This window comes from Perca fluviatilis, chromosome 14 (genome assembly GCF_010015445.1).
Source record: "Perca fluviatilis chromosome 14, GENO_Pfluv_1.0, whole genome shotgun sequence".
NCBI classification, from domain to species: Eukaryota; Metazoa; Chordata; class Actinopteri; order Perciformes; family Percidae; genus Perca; species Perca fluviatilis.
The window spans coordinates 37,210,060-37,237,282 of NC_053125.1; the positions used below are offsets into that span (position 1 = coordinate 37,210,060).

General features: G+C 41.4%; 1 protein-coding gene across 1 annotated transcript; it reads left to right on the top strand.

Annotated features, from left to right (window-relative positions):
• On the top strand, positions 1 to 26,457 carry LOC120573338 (NACHT, LRR and PYD domains-containing protein 3-like). Its single transcript, XM_039823026.1, has 13 exons — positions 1 to 73; positions 10,154 to 10,433; positions 10,657 to 10,725; positions 11,969 to 12,022; positions 12,722 to 12,850; positions 12,991 to 13,044; positions 17,141 to 18,992; positions 20,915 to 21,088; positions 21,603 to 21,776; positions 21,947 to 22,120; positions 24,237 to 24,410; positions 24,680 to 24,726; positions 25,467 to 26,457. The coding sequence occupies exons 2-13, from the start codon at positions 10,160 to 10,162 to the stop codon at positions 25,991 to 25,993; spliced, it is 3,702 nt and encodes a 1,233-aa protein (XP_039678960.1). The 5' UTR covers positions 1 to 73; positions 10,154 to 10,159; the 3' UTR covers positions 25,994 to 26,457.
• The last annotated feature ends 766 nt before the right edge of the window (positions 26,458 to 27,223 follow it).

Sequence of the window (27,223 nt, forward strand, 5' to 3'; positions counted from 1 at the left end):
GTCAGTGTCTGGAGGAGGAGGAGGAGGAGGAGGAGGACGTCTCTCTGACCTCATCTGGACGGGACTTTAACAGGTGAGCAGCCTGACAGGTAACATCACACACCTTTGATGACGAAACTCTGCTGTCGCTCCTTATATTTGGGGGATTCATAATACACGTCAACACTGGTGTTTACTGTTTGTACATCTAAATATACACTAATTAATTTACTAATTATTCTGGGATTTGTGACGTATTGGCCAAAATGAGCCGTTATATGTTCAGTGAAGTTACAAACTTCATTGTATCCAAAGTGTGAATGTGTGTTGGTGGAGATCAGAGCACTCTTTTAATCCTGAACACTGAATGAAAACACACCCAGAGGTTTCTGAATAGACAAGATCAAACCTGCAGTTTGTCTCTGGCAGTTACTGGAGCCAGGAAATCCTAATATGGGCAAATAGGGTGCAGCCTGGGTGGAGCTCAGCTGTGATAGGCTGGGACAGCAGGGTGTTCAATGCAACAACCAGAACGTTTAAATAAATGTTTTGCTACGTTTTGTCGAGGCTGAATGTATCCTCGACATAATACACAAGTTCAGAATAAGCAAAATAACACTGCATGAGAAAAACTGCATGGGATTATCATAAAGAGTTCTTTATATTGTTGGCTAATTTACTTTAGATTAAAGCATCAGATTTTATAAAGTGTGTGTGTGTGTATGTGTGTGTGTGTGTGTGTGTGTGTCTCTGTGTGTATGCATGTGTGTGTGTGTGTGTCTGTGTGTGTGTGTGTGTGTGTATGTGTGTGTGAATGTGAGGTTGGGGGAAATAAAAAAAAAAAAAAAATAAAAAAAAAAAAAAAAAAAAAAAAAAAAAAAAAAAAAAAAAAAAAAATAGAGGAAAAAAAAAAAAAAAAAAAAAAAAAAAAAAAAAAATGTAGTGGAAAAAAAGTAATAGTAACTAAAGCTGTGAATAGATGAATGTAGTGGAGTAACTAAAGTAACTAGTAACTAAAGCTGTAACAGATGAATGTAGTGGAGTAACTAAAGTAACTAGTAACTAAAGCTGGAACAAATGAATGTAGTGGAGTAACTAAAGTAACTAGTAACTAAAGCTGGAACAGATAAATGTAGTGGAGTAACTAAAGTAACTAGTAACTAAAGCTGTAACAGATGAATGTAGTGGAGTAACTAAAGTAACTAGTAACTAAAGCTGGAACAGATGAATGTAGTGGAGTAACTAAAGCAGGGGTCTCACACTCGCGGCCCGCGAGCCGATAGTTTGTGGCCCCCGCCTTAATATGAAAGCTTAATGTTAGTGCGGCCCACGAGTTTGATATGTATGGTACTTTACAGTGTTGTGTGCAGAGCTGAACGAACCTACCAATCACGGTGGGGTATATGGCTCTCGGGGGCGGGAGTTCGGCCGGGCTTGATGCAAGCAGAGAAACATTCCTCAATGAGTGAAAGTTACAGAAGCGTTGCCATGGAGTGGTTTCTTCTGTGCCTGGCTGGCTGCGTCGTTTCTATTGGGCACATGCGGACATTCGTCCCAGCGCGCTGCGTTCACAACACTTCACTTATTTGAAGTTGCTGCCCAGGACATTATACGTATATATATATATATATATATATATATATATATATATATATATATATATATATATATATATATATATATGTATATAAATGTATATATAACGAGGGGTTAAATTGGGCCGGGGCTCTCCAGGGCTCAGCCCCGGCACATAAGCCTGCTCGTTTGTCCAGATGTGCATGCTTGCAGTCTAAATATGTCACAAAAAAATTTATGAAAGTGATGCTTTTGAAAACATGATATTTGAATGATGATGATACATGAATAAATGACTTTTTTTTTTTAAATGGCATGTCTATTTTGTCTCGGCAGAGCTGAGATGAGAACAATCAGAACACGGCAACAACCCGCCCAGAACTGCAGACAGTTCACCACCGCGGGTCAACTACATAACGCCAAAGTGTCTCCGTTGGTAGGATTAACAGATAAAATGACTTCTCATAAAGCTAAAAACCCCGTTCGCAACCTCCAACGGCCGCTATGAGTTAATGTCGCTGACCAAGCCGTTGAACCAGTCCTCACTGTCGCATCTCCGCCAGCGGTAGGGCTCCGAGCCGGCCACGGCTCGCCTCCGAGCATCGGAGAGCCTAACTCGGTGACGTGTGTGTGTGTGTGTGTGTGTGTGTGTGTGTGTGTGTGTGTGTGTGTGTGTGTGTGTGTGTGTGTGTGTGTTTGTGTGTGTGTGTGTGTGTGTGTTGAGTAAAGAGAGAGAATGGGAGAAGAAGGTTGTGTGAGGTGGACCTGGTCACCACAGACCCAAATCTTCTCAGCTGTTGCTACTGTCATATGCTGCACTGTCTCTTCATGTGGCACATTATGTTTGGCACATTGTATGGGTCACTTCTTATATCATAACAAGGTAATACAATGTGTATCAAGTGATGACTAATTAACAGTAATGCAAATGCTAAATGCCCTAATACCTGCTACAACAATGCAGAGTAGGATAGGCTCTTAACCTTGCAGTTTTGCACATATCATGTAAGACTCAATTTCTCCATTTCTTTGCACAAAACTCTCCAGAAAGTGCCATTTAACGGTTTATTTTTAATTTTTTTTTCCCGGGGGGGTATACCCCTGGACCCCCCTAGAATATATATAGGCCTATATATATATATTTATACAGTGCCTTGCGAAAGTATTCGGCCCCCTTGAACGTTTCGACCTTTTGCCACATTTCAGGCCTCAAACATAAAGATATAAAACTGTAATTTTTTGTGAAGAATCAACAACAAGTGGGTCCCAATTATGAAGTGGAACGAAATTCATTGGCTATTTCAAACTTTTTTAACAAATAAAAAACTGAAAAAGTGTGCGTGCAAAATTATTCAGCCCCTTTACTTTCAGTGCAGCAAACTCTCTCCAGAAGTTCAGTGAGGATCTCTGAATGATCCAATGTTGACCTAAATGACTAATGATAATAAATAGAATCCAGCTGTGTGTAATCAAGTCTCCGTATAAATGCACCTGCTCTGTGATAGTCTCAGAGGTCCGTGTAAAGCGCAGAGAGCATCATGAAGAACAAGGAACACACCAGGCAGGTCCGAGATACTGTTGTGGAGAAGTTTATAGCCGGATTTGGATACAAAAAGATTTCCCAAGCTTTAAACATCCCAAGGAGCACTGTGCAAGCGATAATATTGAAATGGAAGGAGTATCAGACCACTACAAATCTACGAAGACACGGCCGTCCCTCTAAACTTTCAGCTCATACAAGGAGAAGACTGATCAGAGATGCAGCCAAGAGGCCCATGATCACTCTGGATGAACTGCAGAGATCTACAGCTGAGGTGGGAGACTCTGTCCATAGGACAACAATCAGTCGTATACTTCACAAATCTGGCCTTTATGGAAGAGTGGCAAGAAGAAAGCCATTTCTTAAAGATATCCATAAAAAGTGTCGTTTAAACCTGGGAGACACCTGGGAGACACACCAAACATGTGGAAGAAGGTGCTGTGGTCAGATGAAACCAAAATCGAACTTTTTGGCAACAATGCAAAACGTTATGTTTGGCGTAAAAGCAACACAGCTCATCACCCTGAACACACCATCCCCACTGTCAAACATGGTGGTGGCAGCATCATGGTTTGGGCCTGCTTTTCTTCAGCAGGGACAGGGAAGATGGTTAAAATTGATGGGAAGATGGATGGAGCCAAATACAGGACCATTCTGGAAGAAAACCTGATGGAGTCTGCAAAAGACCTGAGACTGGGACGGAGATTTGTCTTCCAACAAGACAATGATCCAAAACATAAAGCAAAATCTACAATGGAATGGTTCACAAATAAACATATCCAGGTGTTAGAATGGCCAAGTCAAAGTCCAGACCTGAATCCAATCGAGAATCTGTGGAAAGAACTGAAAACTGCTGTTCACAAACGCTCTCCATCCAACCTCACTGAGCTCGAGCTGTTTTGCAAGGAGGAATGGGCAAAAATGTCAGTCTCGCTATGCAAAACTGATAGAGACATACCCCCAAGCGACTTACAGCTGTAATCGCAGCAAAAGGTGGCGCTACAAAGTATTAACTTAAGGGGGCTGAATAATTTTGCACGCCCAATATTTCAGTTTTTTATTTGTTTAAAAGGTTTGAAATATCCAATAAATTTCGTTCCACTTCATGATTGTGTCCCACTTGTTGTTGATTCTTCACAAAAAATTACAGTTTTATATCTTTATGTTTGAGGCCTGAAATGTGGCAAAAGGTCGAAAAGTTTAAGGGGGCCGAATACTTTCGCAAGGCACTGTACATACACATCAATGGCACTTAGAGAGTTAATATGAGATCTCTCTCTCTGACAAAGTAAATCAAAGTGATGCGTACGCAGCGGGATAAAAGAATATAAATAATAAAAATAAAGAGGAATTTTTTTTAACAAACCTTTTCTTGTGGAAAACCTGATGCGGCCCAGCCTCAACCAGACTCGACCCCCAGGTAAATTGAGTTTGAGACCCCTGAACTAAAGTAACTAGTAACTAAAGCTGTAACAGATGAATGTAGCGGAGTAACTAAAGTCCAATATTTCTCTCTGAAATGTAGCGGAGTAGAAGTAGAAAGTGGCATGAAAAGAAAAGACTCAAGTAAAGTGTGGGGGGGGGAGGCAGAGTAGGTAGTAAGTCTGGAACGAGGCTCCATGATATAAAATCACTTTTTTTATTTCAACTACTTGTTTATTTTTCCTCTTTGATGTTTATTTTTCTACACTGCAAAACTGCCAAACTGACATTTAAATAGAGTTTTAATGACATGATTTAAAGTTTAACTATGATGTCATCCAGAGATCTTCAACAGGGGGCCACCAAAATATTGTTTTTTTATTATTAAAATGTCTGAACATGGATGCCTATGCTGAGGAGTACAACACAGGACGGTGGGTACGCGTACCTATCAGATTTTGTCATGAGTCATTTTGTACCCACCACATTTTTTTAAAACCTCGATTTCATAACACATATGAGCAACAGATGCCAACAATTCCACAAAAATCTCTACTATCCCCACACGGCATGCCCAGACACAGCCGCTCTGCTGCTGCGCTGTCTACTCGCAACAACTGTAACACTGGGATTCGTTCTAGGTTGGGGGAGGGCCACAGAACATAGTGGGTCATATGTCTAATGCTTTCTGAAAACTAAAGGCTTTCTTCTGCATAAAACGTTTTGGATATCATCACATTTTTGATAAATTTTTATTCATTTACATTAGTAAGCTACAGGACAGCGTCTTTCAAAACATGACCTGCGCAAAAGAGAAAAAAAAATGAATGTCATTGTACCCAGCACTTCTGAAAATGCACTTCCGAATACGTCTCTGTCCCCAGCACATTTCAAACCAAACTGACACCCATACTGCTCAGAGACGACCATGTTCCTCAAGGTGTTTTTGATTGGCAGGTGTGTGTCACAAACTGCATTGTATCCAAAGTGTGAATGTGTGTTGGTTTGGATTGGTGGAGAGCAGAGCAGTCTTTTAATCCTGAACTACAGACTGAATGAAAACACATCCAGAGTTTTCTGAACTGACAAGTTCAAACCTTCAGTTTGTCTCTGGCAGTTACTGAAATTACCATTTACCAGGAAATCCTAATATGGGAAAATAGGGTGTAGCCTGGGTGGAGCTGAGCTGTGATAGGCTGTGACAGATTGTATTCTTCAGGTAGGACAACAGGGTGGTCAACGCACCAACCACAATGTTCAAATAAAAAAATTAAAATAAAGTTCATAACACATATAATTCTTGAGCGACAGATGCCAACAAATCTACAAAAATCTCTAGACCACGGGTGTCAAACACATTTTCACTAGGGGCCACACTGGTAAAGAGAATCACACCAAGGGCCAGACATGTAGAGTTTATTGACGAGCTTTTGTTACTGCATGTCACTTTTTTTTTAACATTTTGGTAGCTTTTTTCCTAATTTTTGTTGTTTTTGTAGCTTTCTCAGACATTTGTCACCTTTTTGTGAATTTGTTGCTTTTTCCGACATCTTTGTACGCTTCTTGTTGCATTTTTGTTGACATGAAGCCCTACAAAAGTCATCAAGAGTTCCTCAGCCATCACAGAATTTAGCAAATCAAGCAAAACAATGATTCACAGCCTACATATGAACTCTCTTCTTCTGCTTCTGGGGAAATTTCAGATTCGGAAAATCTGCCATATTCTGCTTTGAATGTCAGGTAACAGCAGTTTTAAACACACGTTCCTGTGTTTTGGGGTTGGCACACAACTAGGTGGGCCAAAATGTATTGTAAACCCAAATTGATATACAGGCGGGATCTAAATCTGCAAGGGGCCAGATTTGGTCTGCGGGCCTTGAGTTTGACACATGTGCTCTAGAACAAAAGGTCAAAGTGTGTTTTTAATGTTGGATGTTGTGTTATCTTGTGTAATGACTGGAGTTATCTGACTGGTTGTGCCTCCTGTTCTAGTTTGACTCAGTCAGTCTGCTCTCCAGCTCTGTGGAGATGGTGTGGGTAAAGTGCTCCATCTAGTGGACTGCACAACTACAGCTCATTTGTGGCTGATTAAATGCCATTGGGCCCTATCTTGCACTCAGCCCAATTGCCTTTGTACACCGACGCATGTATCATTCCTATTTTGCACCCGACGCACCGCAGACTTTTCCCTCCACAGAGGCACGTCGGTACATTAGGGAATGTATTTGCGTTCCTGGGGGCGGTTCAGCAAAAAGAGGAGGCGTGTTGAGGCGCAAATATTCCCTGGTGCTATTTTGCAGTTTCAGAAAACAATTCCACCACAGACCAGGAAAAACCTGGTCTAAAGTCAGTGGCGCTAGTCTAAAGTCAGTGGCGCTAGTATAAAGTCAGTAGCGTGTTATTCAGATGCTATTTAGGGGCGCATGCTTGGACATAATGTAGCATGTGCACAACGCGCATACACTTTGCTTCTCTCATGTACACCGACGCAGCATTTCCCATTTTTGCAAACCATACATAATTACAAGGAAAAATATTACTGAAAATGCGCTTCAGGTGTTTGGATCGGTTAGGAGGCACTTTACAGTACAGTCCTCAAAAACTCGCAGGATTCTTTGTGGCTTGTTGTGTTTTACACAACATTTCCATGAATGATGGCTGTGTTGATGACATAAATGAGGAAATATTAGAGGACTTAAGGAGATGTGATGTTGATCTACGGCGGGATTGGACACTCCAGCGGGTTCTTGTCCGGGACTGGCAATGCGCGATGCGCTCCTGGTGGAGTGGATGGACGGAGATGGAGTGGGGGGAGGAGGAAGGGGCACAACAGGAGCAGGTGGTGGGTTTGGAGGCCCACGCTCCATGGCTGCAGCAATCCTCTCCAGATTTGAGGAGATGCGCCCAAGAGGCTGCAGCAACATCGCCACCCGGTCAAGACGGGCATTTATTACTTTGCCGCATCTCGGACAGCTCCTGCTGGCGTGCGCCAGGAAAATTCGCCTTCATAATAGCAATCCACCATGGAACAAGCGCGCCTGCTCTTAAAGGGAATGTGAGATGATGCTCTGATTGCTTTATTGCACGTTACGCCCAAACCACACCTAGCTACTTCAGACCAACCCATTTTAGATTTGCGTCGGGTGCAAAAGTCATTTATCCCGCCGTTATAATAGCAACAGCGCCAGAGATCCGCCCACAAAGCTACTTGCATTTCACATTTCATATAAAATGATAATGTTCAGCCAAAGTTGGAATTGTGTTTTAGTTTTTAAAGTGAATGATGTTGGCTGTGGTTGGGTTCTTGTTGTGGCGTCTTTACTGTATTCTAGCTCACAATCCACACGGTCCACTCCTTTTATAACAGACAAAAACACTCTTTTGTTTTCATACAAATGGGAACAAATGACTTGCAACATCTGACTGACCATTTAGTAGATTTATTTATTTTGATTAGGACAATGCACATTAATCAACAATTTCTGTAAATGCACCAGTGTTAGCCAGCTAATTTTCAACTGTAATCCTAGTTACCTAGCATGCGTGTCTTTATGGTGGGAGGAAACCCACGCAAACACAGCGAGAACATGCAAACTCCATTCAGAAAGGGCCGGTACGATCTGGATTCGAATCCAGAACTGTCTTGCTGTGAGGCAGAAGAGCTAACCACTGAGCCACCCTGCTGCCACTGTTTCAGCTATAAACTGGTGTCTGGTTGATCTTTTTCACTTGCACCTGAATGCTTAACCCTGACACACCAACCCAACAGCCAATCTTCAGGAGGAAAAGCAGTCGGACTGATCAGTCTCCCCGAGTTGGTCAAAAAAGTGCCTCAGAACACACCGAAGCAACGCCGACTTGAGCGTACTTTCTGTGTATGTGCGAGCATCTCAATAATAGCAGGTGGCGCTAATCTATACTGTCACCCAAAAGATTTTAACTGCCAGTTGTTTGGACGAACGCGTCATGTGGGTCTGGCTGCTCCCAGATTTTACAACCGACCATAATGGCGGCTCGTTCGGAATACAGTCTCATATTTTACGAAATGTGTCTGAAAACATTTTAAGTGAGAAATAGGCCGTACAGCTGCTGAATCTGTCTTCATTTCAGATCGACAAACGTCAGTTTAAAAGATTTTCATCAGATTTTGAGAGGCTGTTCGTCATTCAAACATAAGTGCACTGATTCACTAGTCAAGGGCTAGAAAGTTTTCTCCCAGTCAGAGCTGACAGTTCTCATATTTTAGCTTTACATAGTTTATTTCTCGCATAAAAAAGTTTCAGAAGTGAATTTTGTAATGGAATAGCCCGATAAACAATGTATAACTTTGCAGTGTCTGAAATATGAGAGTATCCCATGTGTTTCTATGTAGTTTGCTCAAACCAATCAGCACGTAGCTCATTTGGAATATTAATGCCAAAAGCATACCATATTTGGAAGAAAAGCTCTTGTTCCAAATAGAGCCATATTCACAGGGTAGTTAAGGGCCTAACAAAATAGCATTCGGGCAATGTTCAGCACTACCAATGTTACATACCCTATTAGGAGACCTTAAGGAACAGTGTAAAATACCCTATATAATCATTCTATCACCCCTTTAAAACAGAGACACTTGGAAAACAGTGCTGCCCACGTTTGGGTTTGAAAACTCTGGGGTTGCTTCGACATCTGGACGGACACAAACGGAGACCTTTGGAGATGGGGACGCATGTCAGTCTTATCTGTTAGGCTTATGTTACACTTTTCTTAGTTTCAGGCTCCCAGACCATGGTAGTGTAATGTTCTGTACACGTTCTAACAATGTTGTTGTTGCTTTTCATATGTACCATTCAGAGGCCCTGCTGGCTCAAGACAAATCACAGTGGTTTTCTTAAACCTCCTGTGGATTTTAAGTAGAAAATCTGAAATATAATTTTTTTTTCAGCATATTTCCTCAAACTGTTGTTGAAAAGTACCCTTCTGCCATTTAGTGGCTCTTATTTTGGCATTCTATCCCTAAAAAAGTTTAAATCAAAAATCCAATCATGGATTTGGAAAACCGGAAGTAGAGACCCATGTTGGCTTCCTGATTGGGTGTTATTGGTCCTGCAGTGTCCTTCCCTGATTCGTCACGGCCCTATCACATGACCCTTTTCCAGAAGATCATCAACTTTGACTATAGATGGTTTTCCTGATCGTGTTGCTGTTGCTAGCAGCTGTTGTGCAGTTAAATTCTGCATTTAATAACGCTACTGCTGCCTTCATGTCCTCAACAATACAAATATTATTTGAGTCATTTGCAACAATTCCCGTGTCCAGTGGCATAACCACCCTTACACTGTGTTTGATGTGGATGAGGCCTAAGGATCATTTTGTTTTCGTTAGAATGAGCCCTTCATATCTACATAGGGAGAAGGTCTTCTTTACGAAGTCTGCCATGAGGGAAGACCACCGTAGGTTTTTTTACTCACTTGGAAAAGAGAGGTGTGCAGGGTATTCAGTTGGTCGCAATCTGCAAAATCACCACTAGATCCTACACACTGGACCCACAGAGCAACAGCAGGAGCTCTAACTGACCAATCAGAACTCCTGTTGCTGCTCTGCGAAATTTGTGTTACAGTTTTACTTCAGTTTGACAGAACTGTCTGATTTTTGCAGGAAACCATGATGAAGGCAGTGGACCTTTTCAACACTCTGGAAGATTTAAAAGAAGATGAATTTAAGACATTCAAATGGTATCTGCAGCAAGATATCCTGGAAGGTTACCAAAGCATCAAAGAGTCCAATCTGGAGAATGCAGAAAGGCAGGACACAGTGGATGTGATGGTGAATACCTATCAGCTTCATGGAGCTCTGAAGGTGACCAAGAAAGTTTTAGAGATGATCAACAGGAATGATCTAGTGCAGAGTCTGCCAGACACAAACTCAAGACCAGAAGGTCAGTCAATCTTTTTAATATGTATTTTCAGGCAGTAAGAATGAAGTGTGCTTTTGCATCACAGTGGCATAGTGTATGTAATGGGTTGACTGACTGTGAGGAGTATTTGCGTGTCTTTTAATTTAATTTAATTGTAACAGTACCTTTTCAGGTGAGTGCTGTTGCTGTTTATGACAGTAATGCATCAATGATAATTCAAATGTTACTATGCATTTCCACACAGAGTCAGTGGATGTCAGTGATTTTGGAAAGACTTCAGAGAACAGAGGAACTCCCTCCTCTCAGAGCAAAGGTAAGCTGCAGTATTCTCTGGTAAGTATCGAAGTGTACTTTTAAAGTTTGAAAAAATATAGCCCAAGTAAGTTAGTAATTCCATTCTCCAACAAGTTAATTATAGTGTACAACAATTTACTTGAAGAACTTTAGCTTCCCAATCTAATGTGAAAGTGTTGACATATTAAAGCATCAAACATGCATTTTAGATGAAGGAGATGAGCAGATATCCAGTAGTTCCTCGTCCACGTGTGCTCAGCGCCGTTAAAGTGTATGTATGGGACGCAGGAAGTTTCTACCCAGAAGGTATTGGAAACAAACACTGTGGTGCTGCTCAGCTCTATTGTAGTCCAGCCTTTACTTCAGAGGCAAACATGCATTACTTTGTAACACACGTTAAAATGCTCGCCTAGCTGCTAGTGTGGCACACCCTCATACTCTGACTGGTCATACTCTATTCTGACTGGCTAGTAGTCCTTACCTAGGTACTGTCAGGGCACACCCTCATACTCTGCTTCTGACTGGCTAGTAGTCCTCACCTAGGTACTGTCAGGGCATGCCCTCATACTCTGCTTCTGACTGGATAGTAGTCCTTACCTAGCTACTGTCATGGTACACCTTCATACTCTGCTTCTGACTGACTAGTAGTCCTTACTTAGGTATTGTCAGGGAACACCCTCATACTCTGCTTCTGACTGGCTAGTAGTCCTTACCTAGGTACTGTCAGGGAACACCCTCATACTCTGCTTCTGACTATCTAGTAGTCCTTACCTACAGTATGTAGCATAAATGAGTACACCCATTCTAAATTTGTCTAAAAAGAGGAATACAAAATAATCTTTTGGAAATTGAACTTAATGCCTTAATTTAAAAAATGAGGAAAAATCCAACCTTTAAGGACACCATTTTCTTTGTGAATGAATAATGTATCGTAGATAAATAAATGTTCTTCCTTAAAAAACAGGGAGCATAAGTATACACACCCCTATGTTAAATTCCCATAGAGGCAGGCAGATTTTTATTTTTAAAGGCAAGTTATTTCATGGATCCAGGATACTATGCATCCTGATAAAGTTCCCTTGGCCTTTGCAATTAAATTGCCCTCCAATTTTACTAAAGAGCCAATCTCTACTTAAGCCATTATCTCTGCTCTCTTCAAAGCCAGCAGACTCCTTTGATAAAAAACAGTCATGGGTGTGTGAATTTTGCATATTCCATCAATCAAGTAAAAACAGTAGTAATCACATGATTTTCTGTTTCAGTTGATGTTGAAGAAACTTCAGGGAACAGAGGACCTTCCTCTCCTCACACTGAAGGTACAGATTATTAAAGTGTGATTTTAATTGTGTCATGTGGGTGTGTTAGATAACTGCCTTAAACGTTTATTTTATTCTTTTTAAAGATTTAAATATTTGATACGTTCATCGGATGTGCTGTGCAAAGCATTTGAAGTTCATCACATTTCTACCATCAGGGTTTCTTTGGGGTCTTAAAAAGTCTAAAAAAAGTCTAAAATTTCAAAATCAAAATTTAGGCCTTAAAAAGCCTTTAATTCACTGACGTATTGTGTTCTAGGTCTAAAATAATTTTGTACGGGTCTTAAATGTTCCTACGTCCATTTAACCCCGCTAATGCTCATTGAAATGTATTTCTTTAAATTATGTGGTGTTGTAGGTCTTTCGCTCGTCCACATATAATTTGCTGTAAATGTACAGGTCATTATTACTCTGTGTCGCTTTTAGTCAATTTTAATACACTTATTTACTATGCAAGTACTTTTGTGACTCTGCATTTTGTTGTACTTTTATGTCATGATATAGGTCTTAAATTCTATTCATAAAGGTTTTAAAAAGGTCCTAAAAAGTCCTGCAGAAACCCTGTACCAAGCTTTATTTGTTCTTGATCCTTCAGGTCTTCGTTAAATCACCTCTAACAAAAAAGCATATCTGAACCTTTCTAGCAGATCAGGAGTTGATGAGTTGTGGTTCCTGATTATTTTGTTTATTCTCAATCAGCTGAAACTCAGAGGGGAGCAGGAAGCCCAGCAGTCACCGCCCATCATGGAGGTGTCGTCAGCACACCTCAGTTTACAAATGTGAAGGCAGAGAATATAACGCTTAATGTCAACAATTTCAACACAAATGGTAATGTTTCCACTGAATTCATAAATGAAATGAAGCCTTATTTATTTTTAACTATGTACATTGTAAATTGTATTTAACGGAATGCCTTCATTTATTTTGCAAGAAAAAATCTCAAGAGCTGTTGCATGTTTGTGTTTCAGTCATGTCTCCTGACAGGACAGATGAGACGAAAGCCAATTCTCCCAAAACCGAAGGTATTGTGTGTGTGGCTGCTAATTAAACATAACTATACTAAAGTACTACTGACAGAGTGAGGCAGAGAGGGAGGTGTGTGAATTTGAGTGCAAATTCCATCAATCAAATCAAATCCAGATGGTAACAATTACATTATTTCTGTTTCAGTAGATACAAGTAGTGTTGAAGAAACTAAAGGTAGACTAGCAAAATATTATTAAGGGACTGTTCATTATTTATTTAAGGGGCCGCCGGAGGAGTTTTGGGACCTTTAACCAAAAAAGGCAAAAAGCCCTTGCCAGTAAATAAATTGCTATGACCCTCCAAAATGATTTGGAAAAAAGGCATGACCGTCCCCAAATAATGTATCGATACCTTCTGCACTGTTTTGCGCTTGGCAAAGATATACAGATTCCCATTGTTTTTTTACAGCCATGACATACATGACTATACCTCTACATTCTGATCTGACGCATCACACTCCTCTGTTATGGTGTGGTGGCCATTTCAGTAGATTTACTCACTAACGTTGTTGTGGAAACACAATAAGCATGGAAACTAAATGCACACTTACTGCATTACTGCGTTACTTCAAATACTAAGTTACTCTTATAGTAAACTAGTATTCACATGAAATAAAACATAAATATTAATAAACTAATAAAATATTGAGACCATTCAGCAAGACACTTTGGGTAACATTCAACACACAAACTGGTTGCTATGGACTCATCACTAGGCTTCCTCCACTTCGCCATTTAAACAAAGCGGAATAAACATATCCAAATCTACACAAAACCCGCAATCAATTAGTAAGCTGACATCAAATGTGGCATTTAGGCAGTGACGGACTGGGAACAAAAAACGTCCCTGGCATTTCCACCAACCAGCGGCTTCTGGTAATCCACATTCAGACCCACAGCAGGCTTGTTGTTCTGTGTTGGTTAGTTCCATAGATTTGTTATCCATGTATATCTCTTCCTCCTCCTCTTGCTCGTTTTGTTCTTCCTCTTCCTCATATTCTTCACTGTCCTGTCTTTCTCATTGGTGTGCTGGCTCAGATGTGTCGCTAACATGCTAGCAGTATTAGTGCTAGCTGAAGCCGCACTTGATTTTCAAAATGTTTGCAGCATTTTTCAAAGTCAGCCAACAGTGCTCGCTTATATTTCTCTCTATTTTTCTCTGCCCCCACCCCCACTTGTGTCGATTGATGCCTCGATTAATTTTTTTGTCAACAGTAGGCTATAGCTTCCAACTTCCAATTTTCAACTTCCAACAACCACGCTGACGCAGACCATAGACAGTATAAAGACGCAGACACGGTCTACTCGATTCTGTCTTGAAATTCCCAGAAGGCATTGCTTCATTTTAACTTTTGCAAACAAATATTTAAATAAAAGAAATGCAGGTAGATTTGTTTTATTTCAAACCATGCACGTTTACGTCTTTGTACATCTGATCTGAATAAAGTAATTTTGCTACAAAACAATACAGACTAATGTAAAAGTTTGTGACTGTAGAGGTAACCATGACTGTGATATTGAGAGACCCATATGTGGTGTAAATAATAATCAGATTACATTTTGAAAGATTTGGACAGGTTTGGCTATCGTAAGGCTAAAGATCTTCATTATTGAAGCTTTGAAAGAGGGCCGAAATTATATTATATGGGCCGCTGTCTACAATTAAGTGGCCGCATGGCTGTGACAATCATGTGGCTCCCTGATTGGCCGGCCGGCCCAAACGGCCCATGAGGGCCCGCGGCCCCTCTGACATCTGCCCAAATGCCAGATTAGCAGTCCGTCACTGCATTTAGGAAACCTTTATTGCAACATTGTCACGGTAAAATGTCCAGACTAGCAACATTCATTTTTATTTTTTGATTCCTGCTGCTCCCATCGTCAGCCAGGAAATACTTTTTTTTTAAACAATGCAATTATCCGTTTCAGCCACCAGGGGGGCAGCTCCCCCTGCCCCACAGCAAACTCATGGGTCAGACCCATCTGGTAGCGAAGGAGGGCTGAGACTAAGAGCTACATGGAAACATATGCACCAAACAAGCCCCCCATCTAGACTAAAACATGTTGGATGACCCTCCCCTCAATAAAGAATAAAAAGACCCTCCCCTATTTTCCTCTGGTGGTCCATTCCATAAATACCGAATGGTCCCTGAAGTGTATTTTTGCTTTTGTCGTGTGTGTATGTAATATTGGTGTCTTAAAGGGGTGATAGAGTATAAAACCGATTTTACCCTGTCATAGTTTAAAAATGACGAGGAGGGTAAATAGGACATACATAGAACCTCAAATTCTTGGAGAAAACCTCCAAAACACTTGGAGTAGGTGGCTCAGTGTTAATATAACCAAGGATCAGCTATAAACTGTGGTGTACAATGACGATCAGCTTCACAGCTTCCTCAGGTTTAACCCAACTTAATTTATACATGTGTTGGGGACAAGCACGTGAGGTGAAACCAAACAGGCTTTCTCCAACAGGCTTTGCATGTGTATCATACAACGTGGCATTGACAGGATGAATTCACTTCAATTTTATTTATAGTATGAAATCATTACAAGAGTTATCTTAAGACACTTTACAGATAATATACAAAGACCCAACAATTTCCAACGCGCAAGCATTTCGGTGCAACAGTGGCGAGGAAAAACGTCCTGTTAGCCAGAAACCTCGGACAGACCCAGGCTCTTTTTGGTTGGCATCTGTCGCTGCCAGTTTGCACACAGACACTGATACACGTATAGAGAAATATGATTGTAGCAGCTCCGCTGCTGCAGACCTCTGTTCACAGATACACACATACACTTGGAGAGGAATATTTTCCACAGCTCTTTATTTAATGACCATATCAGCAGTGAATTTTCCCACAGTTCATCTGGAGCTCCCTCGCTCCAACCTGGCCTGAGGCTCTCGGTCGCGAGGGTAAGAATTCACTCTGTCCAGCTTATCACACAGTGTCCATGTCTTTTCTCTCACAGTCGGCCATAGAGTTCCTCCTGCTCCAGCATGATTAGACAACCCGCTACAGCTGTGACAATCAGTCCCTCCCTGCCTGCTCACTTGAGCCACCACCTCCTCCCCACACTCTCTCTCCCGACACCTCCGCAATGATTGATAATAATTATAGATAATGGAATGATGAACAGTGGTAGCTATAGTAACAATAACGATAATGGAACTATGACTAGAAATAAAAGTTGTAGCAGTTCCGGGCATTACCGGGCATAACAGGGCATTGCTGAAATAGTAGAACATATTTGTAGATACAGAATAGTTTTTTGTTTGTTGTTTAGATGAATCATTACAATATATATTTGATTAGTAAATTAACAAAGAATCATTTATTTTGGTTCAGCAGCGCACAAAAACTTTTAGGTCATCCCACCAAACAGCATTTTTATGTTTTTTACTAGCAGATGGCATTGACAAGATGGAACCTTCAGGCAACACAAAGTCAATGGAGAACAGAGAATTATTTCCCCTCCGATGGGATTGGGAATTACATGCGCTCTCTCTTTATATAGTTCTACTCTTTACAATCACTGTATCGTCTGGCTTCAGACTGATCTCATGAAATGGCGTATGTAGGACATGCCAATTGGTATGTCATTATTTGTGTGTTATAAAGACACAAATGGCCTCTATTGAATTACATTACCTTGCTTTAGCGTGTGAAATAACGCCCTGGTGAGTAGTATCAAAGGGCGGAAGCCCGCGTAGGGAGGTTGGTCGGGGTGGCAGATGGTTAAAACACAGGACTTTCACCCTGGAGAGAGGGGACTGTTTCCCGCGTGTGGCATTTGTGAACTGTCGTTTTTTTTTGTGTTTTTGTTTAAATAAAGCTTTCCCCAATTTCCTTTTCCTAAACCCAACCGTTTTACATGTGTGTGACGTTGTTCTCACGATAAAACTGAACGATCTCGCGATAACACGTGGCGATGGCTCCATTTCTAAAAATGTTCAGGGCCCCATTCTGCACAAGTGTCCCACATTCCATGCTTTTATTAAAGAGTGAACATATCAACCAGGCTAAAATGCTTCTGCATCTGTAGACTCACAGCCTCATTCACTTTATATTTTTTGTATTTGTGTGCAACACAGACGGGATGGTACCAGTACCAAAGCCAGCACAGCACATCTCAAAATACCAAAAACAGATTCAGTCAAACTTCATAGACCGTTGCAAGCAACAAAAAGAAGGATTGACGGAGGTGAAACGACCTTTGGATAAGATGTACACACATCTGACTGTCACAGCTGGGGGTGACATACACATCAACAGACAGCATGAGGTCCGGCAGATTGAGACAGTGAGACCAGCAGATACAGAGACAACAATTAAACCTTGTGAAATGTTCAAACCCCCCTCTGAAGAAGACCGCCCCATAAGAACAGTGCTGACCAAGGGAATAGCAGGAATTGGAAAAACATTTCTTGTGAACAAGTTTTTGTTGGACTGGGCTGAAGGAAGAGCCAATCAAGATGTGCATCTCGTTTTCCCCTTCACCTTCCGCCAGCTGAATTCATGCAAGGAGAATGTATGTTTGGCAGACCTCATTCATGAATGTATCTGGGAGACCAAAGACATCAAGAAAGAAGCTCTTAATCATATCTTTACAGAGCTGCAGTCAACAGGAAACACCAACTTTGACAAGAGTGAATTCAAACTTCTGTTTGTTTTGGACGGACTGGATGAGAGCCGCCTTGATATGGACTGCTCTACCAATAAAATCCATGCAGGTAAATTTGACGTGACAGAGCCGACCCCAGTGGACAAGCTGCTGATGAACCTCATCAAGAAGAAACTGCTTCCCTCTGCTCGCATCTGGATAACCACACGACCTGCAGCAGCCAATCAGATCCATTCTGACTTTGTAGACATCACAACAGGGGTCAGAGGGTTCACTGACCCACAGAAGGAGGAGTACTTTAAGAATAGATTCAGAGATCAGGAGCAGGCTGGCAGAATCATCTCCCACATCAAGACATCACGAAGCCTCCACATCATGTGCCACATCCCAGTCTTCTGCTGGATCACTGCTACAGTTCTGGAAGAAGTAATAAAAACCAGAGAGGGAGGGGAGCTGCCCAAGACCCTGACTGAGATGTATGCCAAATTCCTGCTGTTTCAGATTCATCAGACAACGGAGAAGTATGACCCAGAAAAGTGCATTCAGTACATTGAGTCATTAGCAAAATTGGCTTACCATCAGTTGGAAAAGGGCAACCTGATCTTCTATAAGAAAGATCTAGAAGAGAGTGGCATTAATGTCAGTGGAGCCTCGGTTTGCTCAGGAGTGTTCACAGAGATCTTCAAAGAGGAGCGTGGGAGGAAGAATGAGGAAGACAAGATGTTTAGCTTCGTCCATCTGAGTGTTCAAGAGTTTCTGGCTGCTCTTCATGTAGAAAGGGCAGTAATTAAAAGAAACAAGAATGTGATGTCTGAGCCAGGGCAAAGTTTCGTCAAAAAAGTGAGGGAAGTTTTCAGCAGATCATCTACGACAAAGGTCCACAGGTTTGCTATTGACAAGGCCTTACAGAGTCCAAACGGACACCTGGACTTGTTCCTCCGCTTCCTCCTGGGTCTTTCACTGGAAACCAATCAGAAACATTTACGAAGTCTGCTGAAAAAAAGAAGCTCAGAGACCAATCAAGAAACAGTCAAGTACATCAAGAAGAAGATCAGTGAGGATCTGTCTCAAGAGAAAAGCATCAATCTGTTCCACTGTCTGAATGAACTGAATGATTGTTCTCTAGTGGAGGAGATCCAACGGTCCCTGAGTTCAGGAAGTCTCTCCACAGATAAACTGTCTCTTGCTCAGTGGTCAGCTGTGGTCTTCATCTTACTATCATCAGAAAATGATCTGGACGTGTTTGACCTGAAGAAATACTCTGCTTCAGAGCAGGCTCTTCTGAGGTTGCTGCCAGTGGTTAAAGCCTCCAAAAAAGCTCAGTAAGTGCACCGATTATTGAAGACACTAACTGTATCGGATGTGTAGGGTTGTTCTCAACTAATTTAATGTTTTAGTCAACTGATATTCAAGATTTCGTCAACAAACTGATTACTTGATCAATTGAAAAACCTGCAAATTGTTTCTTCAGTTTCATTGTACCTCCACAGGTTAATGCAGCCAAAAGAAGAAAAAAAGATCTGCCACTTTGTACTTAATTTAAGGCTGAAATTAATTAATGTAAATGATTGGGATGCAACAGATGTGACTATGTTTTTTGAAATGTCCTTTAATAGTTTTCTGACTCCAGTAATATACACAATACAAGACATACATTTATTGTGTTTGAATCATTAACTCAGTCTGGACAACCGTAGAATGTGATGTGTTGTAGATGTGTAAGTCATTTTAATTTCAGATTAGAAGTAAAGCTGCTTTCTACTGCACTGAATAGTACACACTGTAAACTGGAGACTCTCAGGTCAAGAATAATAAAGCTATGAAGGTTGATCCATTATATTACATTTTATTTAGCTGACGCTTTTATCCAAACGGAATTAGAGTGACTGTCATGTGCAGTCAACCATGTAGGGGAAACTAAGAAGAGCAATAATCACATAGAAGTACATTAGCTTCAAATAAGCTACAATACAACACGTAAGTGCGATTTCTTTTATGAAACATCATCTTCCTAGGTGCAGTTGGAAGAGATGTATTTTTAGCCTGCGGTGGAGGATGTGTAGACTTTCCGCTGTCCTGATTTTCAAGAGGAGCTCGTTCCACCATTTATGAGGCAGGACAGCAAAAAGTCTGGATTCTATTGAGTGACTATAGGTGTCCCTCGCAGTGAGGGAGCAGCAAGCATACTGGCCATTGACAAGAGCCTTAACCAGAACCCGAGGGTCAGAAAAGGCTGTATCCTTCTGAAATAATGCAGCGTGTATCTGCATGATCGGGTTATTACAGCAATGTTGGCAGGGAAGGAGAGTTGGCCACTTAGTGTCGCAACCAGGTTCCTAGCAGTCCTGGTGGGAACTACCACAGAGTTGTCGATCTGGGTGGAAGAGCCCTTCCCTGGAAGGAAAAGCAGCTCAGTCTTGTCAAGGATGAGTTCGAAGTGGTGTGTGGACATTCAATTACAGATATCAGTCAGACAGGCAGCGATACTTGCTGGTATTTGTGTTTCAGACTGGGTGAAATGGAGAATTAGTCAGGTGTCATCTGCTAGTTGCGATAGAAAAAAGCCATGTGAGTGAAAAAAAGAACCAAGAGGGAGTTGGTGTATGGAGAGAATAGGAGGGTGCCCAGGACAGAACATTGAAGGATCCCATTGTGAGTGGACAAGTTTCTGACACAGATTCTCTCAAAGTTACCCGATAGGTGCGGTCTTTGAGGTAAGATGTAAGCAGAGATTGTGCAGAAACTGAGACACAGATCCTGAAGGGTGAAAATTAGGTTCTAGTGGTTAACTGTTTTAAAATGCAGCAGAAAGGTCCAGAAGGATGACCACAGAGGGGAGAGAGGCTGCTCTAGCAGTTTAAAGACGCTCAGTGACAGGAATGAGGGCAGTTTTAGTTGAGTGGTCTGCCTTGAAATAATTCTGGTGAAGATAAGAGAGTTGGTTGAAGATAGCATGTTTGAGTGTTTTGGAGAAAACAGAAGAAGAGAGACAGGTCTGTTGTTAGCTTCAGACAGGTTGAGTGTAGCTTTATTTTGGAGAGGGGTCACTCTCGCTTCTCTGAGAGAGCCCAGGAAACAGCCAGTTGACTAGGTGATGATAATAAGATGAGTGAGAAAAGGGTGACCCAAATCTTTCACAAGGTGTTGTCAGTTTTTCGTTTCCTGGTAGTTATCCAAATATAAGTGCAAGTCAAATCAAATACAGATAAACATGTTTGCACGTATGTTCTGTTCATATGTTTAGGCTGAGTGGCTGTAACCTGTCAGAGAGAAGCTGTGAAGCACTGTCCTCAGTTCTCAGCTCAGAGTCCTCTAGTCTGAGAGAGCTGGACCTGGGTAACAACAACCTGCAGGATTCAGGAGGGAAGCTGCTTTCTGCTGGACTCGAGATTCCACACTGTAAACTGGAGATTCTCAGGTCAGGAATAATAAACCTGTAAAGGTGCAACCTGATCTGTCACACAGTGTTTTCATTTTTCTTCAGTTAACCACTTTATTTCATGATAATAGTAATGCCTACCTAAATATAAGTGTAATACATATCAAATACAGATTTTCTTTTTTTAACATATGTTCTGTTCATGTGTTTAGGCTGAGCGGCTGTAATCTGTCACAGAGAAGCTGTGAAGATCTGTCCTCACTTCTCAGCTCAGAGTCCTCTAGTCTGAGAGAGCTGGACCTTAGTAACAATGAACTGAAGGATTCAGGAGGGAAGCTGCTTTCTACTGGAGTGAAGAGTCCACACTGTAATCTGAAGACTCTCAGGTCAGGAATAATAAACCTGTAAAGGGGGAACCAGATCTGTCACAAAGTGTTTTCATTTTTCTTCAGTTAACCACTTTATTTTATGATAATAGTAATGCCTACCGAAATACAAGTGTAATAAATATCAAATGCAGTTTTTTTTTCATATCTTCTGTACATATGTTTAGGCTGAGTGGCTGTAACCTGTCAGAGATAAGCTGTGAAGCTCTGTCCTCAGTTCTCAGCTCAGAGTCCTGTAGTCTGAGAGAGCTGGACATGAGTAACAACAACCTGCAGGATTCAGGAGGGAAGCTGCTTTCTACTGGAGTGAAGAGTCCACCCTGTAAACTGGAGACTCTCAGGTCAGGAATAATAAACCTGTAAAGGGGGAACCAGATCTGTCACACAGTGTTTTCAGTTTTTTTTCAGTTAACCCCTTTATTTTATGATAATAGTAATGCCTACCTAAATATAAGTGTAATAAATATCAAATACAGGTTGTTTTTTTACATTTGTTCTGTACATATTTTAGGCTGACTAACTGTAACCTGTCAGAGAGAAGCTGTGAAGATCTGTCCTCAGTTCTCAGCTCAGAGTCATCTAGTCTGAGAGAGCTGGACCTGAGCAACAACGAACTCAAGGATTCAGGAGGGAAGCTGCTTTCTAATGGAGTGAAGAGTCCACACTGTAAACTTGAAAATCTAAGGTCAGGATACAGCTTCTGTTAAAAAATAACCATTTAAATGTTTCTTGATACAGAAGGTAATGTATGTTACAGAAAGATACAAAAACATCTTTCAGCCAATTGTTGAATTTTCCTGGCCCACAACTCCCATTTTTTTATTCAGTCTCACTACTCTCATCAGCACCTTTTTCAGCACCAGCATGCAGCTGTTTGCATCCAATAAGCTCCGATAAACCCAATGTACACTACCTGCCCTCAGCCAACTTCAGACAGACACAGTTAGACACTAGCTAGTAAAGAAATTTCAACATCTAGCAGCTTAAGAGCCAACATTTTTAGGGCCCGAGCGCCAACAGCGGCAAAGGCCCTATTGAAACTTCATTAGAGCCATACCCTAAACCCAACTGGAAGTCCGCCATAAAGTTCGAAATTAGTGTGATTTTGGCCATTTCCACATGTCGTACTTTAACGAACTCCTCCTAGAGATTTCATCCGATCAACGTCAAACTCGGTCTGTGCCATCTTAAGACGTTAAAGATGAAAAGTTGTTAAAAAAAAAACTTTTCGTCATAGGGCGTGGCCGTGGCGGGACGGCCATTTTGTGCGTTTCGTCACAGAAACAGGAAGTGGGTGTAACTCGAGTGTACATCGTCCAATTTTCTCGAAACTTTTCAGGATTCATAAGATTCCAACCCTGAGGACAAATAACGGCCGATATTTACTTAAAGTCATAGCGCCCCCTAGTGGCAACAGGAAGTAGGCCTAAAAGTCAAGGTGCTATACTTTAACGAACTCCTCCTAGAGATTTCATCCGATGGACTTCAAACTTGGTCTGTATCATCCCAACACCATAACGATGAAAAGTTATTAAAAGAAAAACTTTTCGTTAGACGGTGTGGGCGTGGCGGCCATTTTGAGTGTTTGGCAATGAACAAAGAAGTTGTTGTAATTTGAGTGTACGTTGTTCTATCTGCCAGAAATTTCTCACAATTGACAAAGGTCCAGGCCTGAGGACAGCTACCGGCCAAAATTTACTTTTGGTCATAGCCCCCCCCCGCTGGCAACAGGAAATGCGCCTTATATGACAAACATCGTCCTATTTACATGAAACTTATGATGTGTGGTCTACATGTGATACTGAGCCGCCCCCTATACTTTAACCACGCCCAATTACTCAGGCCACGCCCCCTTTCATAACATTTGAACCGTTTAAGGTAGAGTCTTGAGTGAGGTGTCATTGAACTCAGCAGAGACTTCCTTATTCATTGGTCATGGTTTGGGCTGCCCCCTATGTTTAAGCCACGCCCCCTTTCATAAATGCTGACCCATCTAAGGTAGAGTCATGTGTGAGGTATAATTGAACTCAGTAGAGACTTCCTTTTTAATTGGTGATGGCTTGACCCGCCCCCTACGCGTTAGCCACGCCCCTTTTCACAGCTAATGAACCGTATGACGTAGAGTCTTGTGTGAGGTATCGTTGTACTCGGCGGGGAGTTCCCTTTTCATCGTTGACGATTTTCGGCATCTGAGTGCCGCAAGAATGCATGGTCACAAGGACCGGCGTCCGCCAGGTAACCCCGACGCGCGCAGAGGCGTGAGGGCCCGTCCATCACTGCTCGCAGCTTTAATTTCTTAAGGGTTTGCGGAGACTTTTTAACTCAGGGCTCTGTATGATATTCTGATTCACTCACATATAATTCCCAGTGCAGCTTTATGTGTTCTTACAGATGTCTGCTATCTACCAGCCGTGATAAGAAAGCTTTAGGGTTATACCAACTTAAGTCAAATTATTTTGTCAGGTTATAAGCCAACTTTTAAATCCAGTATTTCCACAGACTCTTCCGCTTTATTTTGCTATTATTTTGGACTGCAGATGTTTGTCGGTTGAGTGAGAGGTAAAAATAAATTAATGCAGATTTTAGAAAAATTACTTTGTGTCAAATTCTGGTGACATTTGATTGCATTTTAACAGCAATATATTTCAAAAAAGTGGACTGCTGAGACAATTTAACATTTAGCTAAAATTAGGAAATGCACACTGAAGAAGAAAGCCATGATGAAAATGAATTAATTATTATTATTGTAAATTCAAGTCATTTTCGGTGTGGTTATGTGTTATATGTGTGTGTGTGTCCAGTTTGTCAGGCTGTCTGATCACAGAGGAAGGCTGTACTTCTCTGGCTTCAGCTCTGAAATCCAACCCCTCCCATCTGAGAGTGCTGGACCTGAGCTACAATCATCCAGGAGACTCGGGAGTGAAGCTGCTTTCAGCTAGACAGGAGGATCCACACTGCAGACTGGACACTCTAAGGTATGAACAGACAGCATAGCTCACTGTTGGTTCACAGTGTGTACCAGCAGCCCTGGCGATAACAGTGAAGACAGTGCTGACAATCTCTTCCCCGCTAAGACTCAACTCCTTTTAATAAGTTACATTCTTATTGGAGCACTTTAGGATGTCTTGTTTATGTTGATGTTCAGAGTTAATCTTTGACCTTAGAAACATGAGATGTTCAATATGTTTTTAAGATGAGAGATGATGAGCTTCTGAAGGTTCATTCTGACTGTTTCTTCCTCCAGGCTGGACCATTGTGGAGAGCAGTGGCTGAAACCTGGTCTGAGGAAATGTGAGTGTTTTTTTCACTTTGCACCGTAAATTCTCGCGAGTTAAAATATTTGGTAACACTTTACTTGAAGGTATCTACGTAAGAGTGACACTGTCATGAATGTCTCATAAACATTATAAACAAATCATAAATCATAAACGTTCATGACATAACGCTTCTGGGATAAACACAACACCCAGGATTGTCACTGCAAGGGGCACAGGCACAAGGGGAGTAAAGAGAAGTGCACACTTTAAACAATTAATAGTAACAGCATGGCAATAAGAAGCTGACACATTGTTGAGAGAAGTGGATCTTTAAAACTACATTTTCTGGAATGAAGGATATCACTTAAGTTCTACCTAATAAAAGCAACGTACCCCCTGCAGTCCTCCAGAGTACACCTAGGGGGACACGTACCCCCTGCAGTCCTCCAAAGTACCTCTAAGGGAAACACAAAGACACACACACAACTGTAATATTCTTGTTTTCATGTTGGTGCTGATATCCATCAGTTTTGTTCATATTGTTACATTTTGTTGATGAATGTTAACTTAATGTTTCATTAACTGCATCCTACTGTACAACTGGATGTAAATGTGTAACATGTTTCCCTGTTTATGACCTTTAGCAATACTGTATATCAATATGGTCATGCTAATAAAGCCTCTTTGAATTTCAATTTGACAGAGAGACAGAGAGACCATCAGCTGAGTTAGATGATAATCTGCTGCTGTATTGTGTCTCCTTCTCTCCATCAGATTCCTGTCAACTCACACTGGACACAAACACAGTAAACAGAAAACTCAAACTGTCTGACAACAACAGGAAGGTGATACGTGTGGAGGAGGATCAGCCATATCCTGATCGTCCAGAGAGGTTTGACTACTGGTCTCAGCTACTGTGTAAAGATGGTCTGACTGGTCGCTGTTACTGGGAGGTTGAGAGGAGAAGAAGGGTTAATATATCAGTGAGTTACAGAGGAATCAGGAGGAGAGGAAACAGTAGAGACTGTGAGTTTGGAGGTAATGATCAGTCCTGGAGTCTGAGGTGCTCTAATGACCGTTACTCTGTCCGTCACAATAACATCAGAACATCGATCGTTTCTTCCTCTGTCTCTAGTAGAGTAGCAGTGTATGTGGACTGTCCTGCTGGCTATCTGTCCTTCTACACAGTCTCCTCTGACTCACAGACCCACCTGTACACCTTCAACACCACATTCACTCAACCTCTCTATCCAGGGTTTGGGTTCTGGTCTCGTGCCTCAGTGTCTCTGTGTCGTGTGTAGGACGGAGAGTCTCCTCCTGTTTAGTCTCCTCCTATTTCTCACAGCTGATCAGTTGAGTCTGTACAGGACCACACTTACATACATATTGGTGATGGGAACAAAGAACGTATAAATGTAAATGGACTGTTTTTATATAGCACTTTTCTAGTCTTATCGACTACTCAAAGCTCTTTTACATAGTACAGGAACCATTCACCATTCATACACTGTGGCCGAGGCTGCCGTACAAGGTGCCACCTGCTCATCAGATAAACACTCACACACATTTACACTCCGATGCCCAGCATCTGTTCCAAACAGGCTAGTTTCTGATTGTTTCCCAGTATTATTTTTCCCCACAACTTTATTTAACCAAGCACGGTTCAATCAGGCGCGTCTCGACTATCAGAAATAATCTCAGAAAACCTTTATTTAAAAAAGACTCAAATGTTTTGACTAAAATATCTTGAGTCCTCTTTTAACTAAAACTAGACTAAAATGATGAGACTTTTAGTTGACTAAAACTTGACTAACAAAAAAAGATATGTGAATGACTAAATATGACTAAAACTAACAAGGACATTTGGCACAAGACTAAGACTTAAATTAAAAATAGGTGACAAAATTAACACTACACACACAAACACAAACACACACACATACACAAACACAAACATACACACAGACACACACACACACAGAAACACACAAACACACACACAGTTGTTGAAGAATGGCTCCAATATTAACTTTGGTGATTACGAGGAGAAAGAATCATAATCTGTGTTCACGTTAACTTCTCCTGTTGGAATCACTCCACTCAGGACCTGCTGCTAGTCTCCTACAGAGGAACACAGACAGGAAATAACTGTTGAGTCTCTTACTTTAGTATAACGGTTGCTTCAGAAAGCTGCTCTCCATTGGTTCAGATGGTTTTGTTTCCAGCTGGCAGCCAATCAGAGTGTGAGTCTGCAGAGTGACCAGCAGGAGGCAGCAGATCCACAAATACTGAAATATTCTGCAACATTCAAAATGGAGAGAAACACTGAAGACTTCAGATCCAAAGTCTCACGTTAACAATTTGTTGCAGAAAAATGTGTGGGTCCTCTGCAGCTGTTTAAACTTTTAAATACATAAATAAAGGAAATGATGAGATGGCTTTCTGTCTGGCTCATTGATCTTTTAATCTCATCTGATGTCTGGGTTAAAACACTGTGTAGCAAGAACAATGATTTACAGTTTGAGTTTAAT

Coding starts and splice junctions, on each gene's coding strand:
- LOC120573338 (XM_039823026.1), top strand. CDS start 10,160: ATGATGAAGGCAGTGGACCTTTTCAACACTCTGGAAGATTTAAAAGAA. Junction 12,023..12,721: donor TTCCTCTCCTCACACTGAAG/GTACAGATTATT, acceptor ATTCTCAATCAG/CTGAAACTCAGAGGGGAGCA. Junction 13,045..17,140: donor CAATTCTCCCAAAACCGAAG/GTATTGTGTGTG, acceptor TGTGCAACACAG/ACGGGATGGTACCAGTACCA.